Source organism: Cucumis sativus, chromosome 1, assembly GCF_000004075.3.
Source record: "Cucumis sativus cultivar 9930 chromosome 1, Cucumber_9930_V3, whole genome shotgun sequence".
NCBI classification, from domain to species: domain Eukaryota; kingdom Viridiplantae; phylum Streptophyta; class Magnoliopsida; order Cucurbitales; family Cucurbitaceae; genus Cucumis; species Cucumis sativus.
The window spans coordinates 18,622,072-18,625,457 of NC_026655.2; the positions used below are offsets into that span (position 1 = coordinate 18,622,072).

Sequence of the window (3,386 nt, forward strand, 5' to 3'; positions counted from 1 at the left end):
TCTAAAAATATATTTATTTTGAAATATAAAATAAAAAATGTACTAATATTGCGGGATATTATTATTATTAATGGAATCCTAAGTCTTAATATACCTGTTTCATATTGTCATGCTCTATCATTATTATATATGTATTGTTGATTCATTATTCTTTGTTTCTGTTTTCAGCCCCAAGGTGGAGTATATATACATTGGTATTACACAATAATATGAGGAAAAATCTACCTCTTTTTATATGTGCTATTTTCGTATGAAGCTTTGTGTTTATAGGATATTTTTCATTGATATATATCTTGTTGTGCTGAAGCAAGGCTAGGCAGAGGTGTCTTGGATGTGAGCTAGATTGTAAGTAATATATCGTCAATGTTGAAGAAGTGAACTTTTGTCAAAGATATTAATGGTAGATTAATTTACATATACTTATACGTTTGATTGTTTATTTGGTTTGATGAATGTTTATCATGAACAATTTATAGGAAAATATTCAAATATAAAAAAGAAAAAAAACTACAAATTATACCATCTTCACATGTTAAATGTATCAAGAACTTTTGCCCTTGACATTTTATTTCTTGTAAAGAATATCTACCTTCTTGACATTTTTTTCGTATTAAGTAAAATTTATCTTTACGTTTTTACTTATCAAATTAAATTGTTCTCGACATTTTTTATCTGTTTCAATGTTCGATATTATTAAATTATGTATTCTTGGCACCGACTTTTTTTTATCGTTTTTTAAACATTCATGATTTTGAGAAAGCGTCTAGTTTTTTTTTTAGTAGTGTGACGATGAACGTTGATAGGTTGATAAACAAATTATATTAATTTGTTTAGTTTGGAAAATATCTTTTTGTTGGAAATTATTAAAGGATAAAGTGAAAAGAAAAGATTAGGTTTAAGTTAAATTTTTAGATAGAACTCCTCAGCCGCGCGTCCTCCACAGTCTCCTTTCCCTCGGTAACTCCCTCAACCACAACGCCGTCTATACAATCACCACGCACCGCCGTCTTACGGCCTAATTCAGCCGCCACCGATGTTCTTGTAGTTTGCCTGTAAGTAGGTTTGAAATTTTATGGATGTTTAATTCTTGAATGATGAATATAATCCTGATAGATATTTATGTTTACCCATAAAATTAGGGTATTAGATTTCAATTTTAGAGTATACTTAGGGTTGAAACAAAAATAAAAACCCTTAGGTCTAATCAAATATATAATTAAAATTCATGAATCTGAAATCGAAGAAAACCTTAAATACCTAATCTGTAAAATAAACAAAAATATCAAAAGAACTACAGTATAGTTAATATTTATTTATTTTCCTTTTTCAGTACTCCACCTTCTTGAGTTCTTATATTTTAATTTCTCCGTTGAATTTAGGGTTTAAATATAATGGAAGATTTTGATAATCACATTCCATTAAAGGCCGAAGAAGATGACCAATTTCCTATTGGTTTAAAAGTGCTTGCAATTGATAACAACATTGTGTGCCTTCGTTATCTTGCTCAACTCCTTAAAAAATGTCAATATAAAGGTACCTCCAGCTTTAATTTCCCTATTATCTTTGAATTTTCCATACAATTTGAAGAACCCTAATCACCTTTTCTAATTTTCACTATATATATATAGTAACTGCATCAACGGAAGCAGCGGAAGCAATAAGACTACTAAAGGATGGAAAACGAACATTTGATATTGTTATTACCAATGTTGTCAGACAATACATGGATGGCTTCAAGATACTTCAAATTATTGGTGTCGAGATGGATATTCCGGTTGTTAGTGAGTATTTCTCAAAATTAATTTAACTCCTTACATTGTTGCTCTCGATCATCTCTATCTCTGTGTATATTTAACTGTTGATTCTCATAACATTGAATTATTTCAGTGGTATCCGCTAATGAAGAATTGGACACGATGATGAGGGGAGTTGTAGAGGGAGCTAAGGATTACTTAATAAAGCCTGTCAGGCTACAAGAATTGAGAAATATTTGGCAACACGTCTTGCGCAAAAGATTAGCTCGTAAAAGCCCAAACCGGCCTAATCTTCTTCTATTGGAAGAACAACTTGTGTTAGAAGAAGAAGAAAATCATAACATCAGTACTGCTAAAAGGGTTGCAATTAATTATCAACAAGATTATGAACAAAGTAAAGAGATTGTTAAATTAAATGATGGTAATAATGTCGCTGATGATTCTTCTTCTAAGAAGAAGAAACGAGTAAGTTGGACAAAGGAGTTGGATGAAAAATTTATTGAAGCTTATGAACAGTTGGGAGAAAAAGGTTATCATTTTTTTTTTTTTTTGCCTTAAAAGTTTGTAAATATATGTTAAGTTTTTCTCTTCCTTTTTTTGATTGATTTGTGTTTTCTCTTTCTAGAGAGAGTGCCAAATAACATATTGAAGCTCATGAACGATTCTAGGTTGACACGAGAGAACGTGGCAAGTCATCTTCAGGTTTGCCCTAATTTCCTACTTTTTTGACCAACCATTGTTATTCAATTTCGAATTGCAAAACTAATGGTTATGTAATTAAATTTCAGAAACACAGAGATACATTGAAGAAGAAGAAAGCAAGTGGAGTTGGAAAATTAGGAAGCCACGGAAATTTATACGATAGAACAAATCCAACAAAAGGATCCACACTTTACAACTCGATGAATCAAATTAACAAAGTTCCAAATTTGGGGCCTCAATTTCGAATAATAAGTAATGGGCAAGGAAATCAAAACGATAAAGCGACGTGGACGGCGGCCGGAAGTTGCTTTCCGTTGCCAGAATCCAAAGGGTTTAATTTTCCATCCAATAATTGGATTTCAAAACCATGTGATGATGATAATCATCAATACTTGGGAGAAGAATTTAATCATGCTTATTATCCTCCCTTGCAAACTAATTGCAATTTCAATTCAACCTCTCAAAATTTTGTTGGATATTATGCAATTGAAGATCATAATTATGATGGTTCAGGTACATACATATATATGTGTGTTCTTAATTCTAGTATTTTATATGATATTTTAAATCTAATTAAATGTGTAAATAACGTTTTTCAGGACAATGTTATCAAATGCAATTTACTGCTGCAAATTCCTTGGAGAGTTCATTAATGGATGACGAGCTCAGTGACATTTTCAAATAAGGTAACTAACAAATTTGTTATCTTTAGGAATATTAATTATCTATTGGAAAAAAAAAAGTTTGATAGACATTTTATTGATATATGATATATGCAATGTGGAAGTTTCAAACTGGAGGAGGCATTTTAGCTTGATGTTACAGAAATTTGCTTCCACTTTGAAGAATTTGATTTTTGAAGACCAAACAAAATAGAGTTCAATGTGATATATATATATATATATAAATTATGCTAATTGTATAAAAGTA

The 3,386-nt window shown here is 30.4% G+C and overlaps 1 protein-coding gene across 1 annotated transcript; it reads left to right on the forward strand.

Annotated features, from left to right (window-relative positions):
* The first annotated feature begins 1,391 nt into the window (after window positions 1-1,391).
* Window positions 1,392-3,141, forward strand: LOC105434494 (two-component response regulator ARR10). The gene is made up of 6 exons (XM_011650194.1): window positions 1,392-1,533; window positions 1,629-1,781; window positions 1,888-2,283; window positions 2,380-2,456; window positions 2,543-2,969; window positions 3,056-3,141. The coding sequence occupies exons 1-6, from the start codon at window positions 1,392-1,394 to the stop codon at window positions 3,139-3,141; spliced, it is 1,281 nt and encodes a 426-aa protein (XP_011648496.1).
* Window positions 3,142-3,386: the final 245 nt, after the last annotated feature.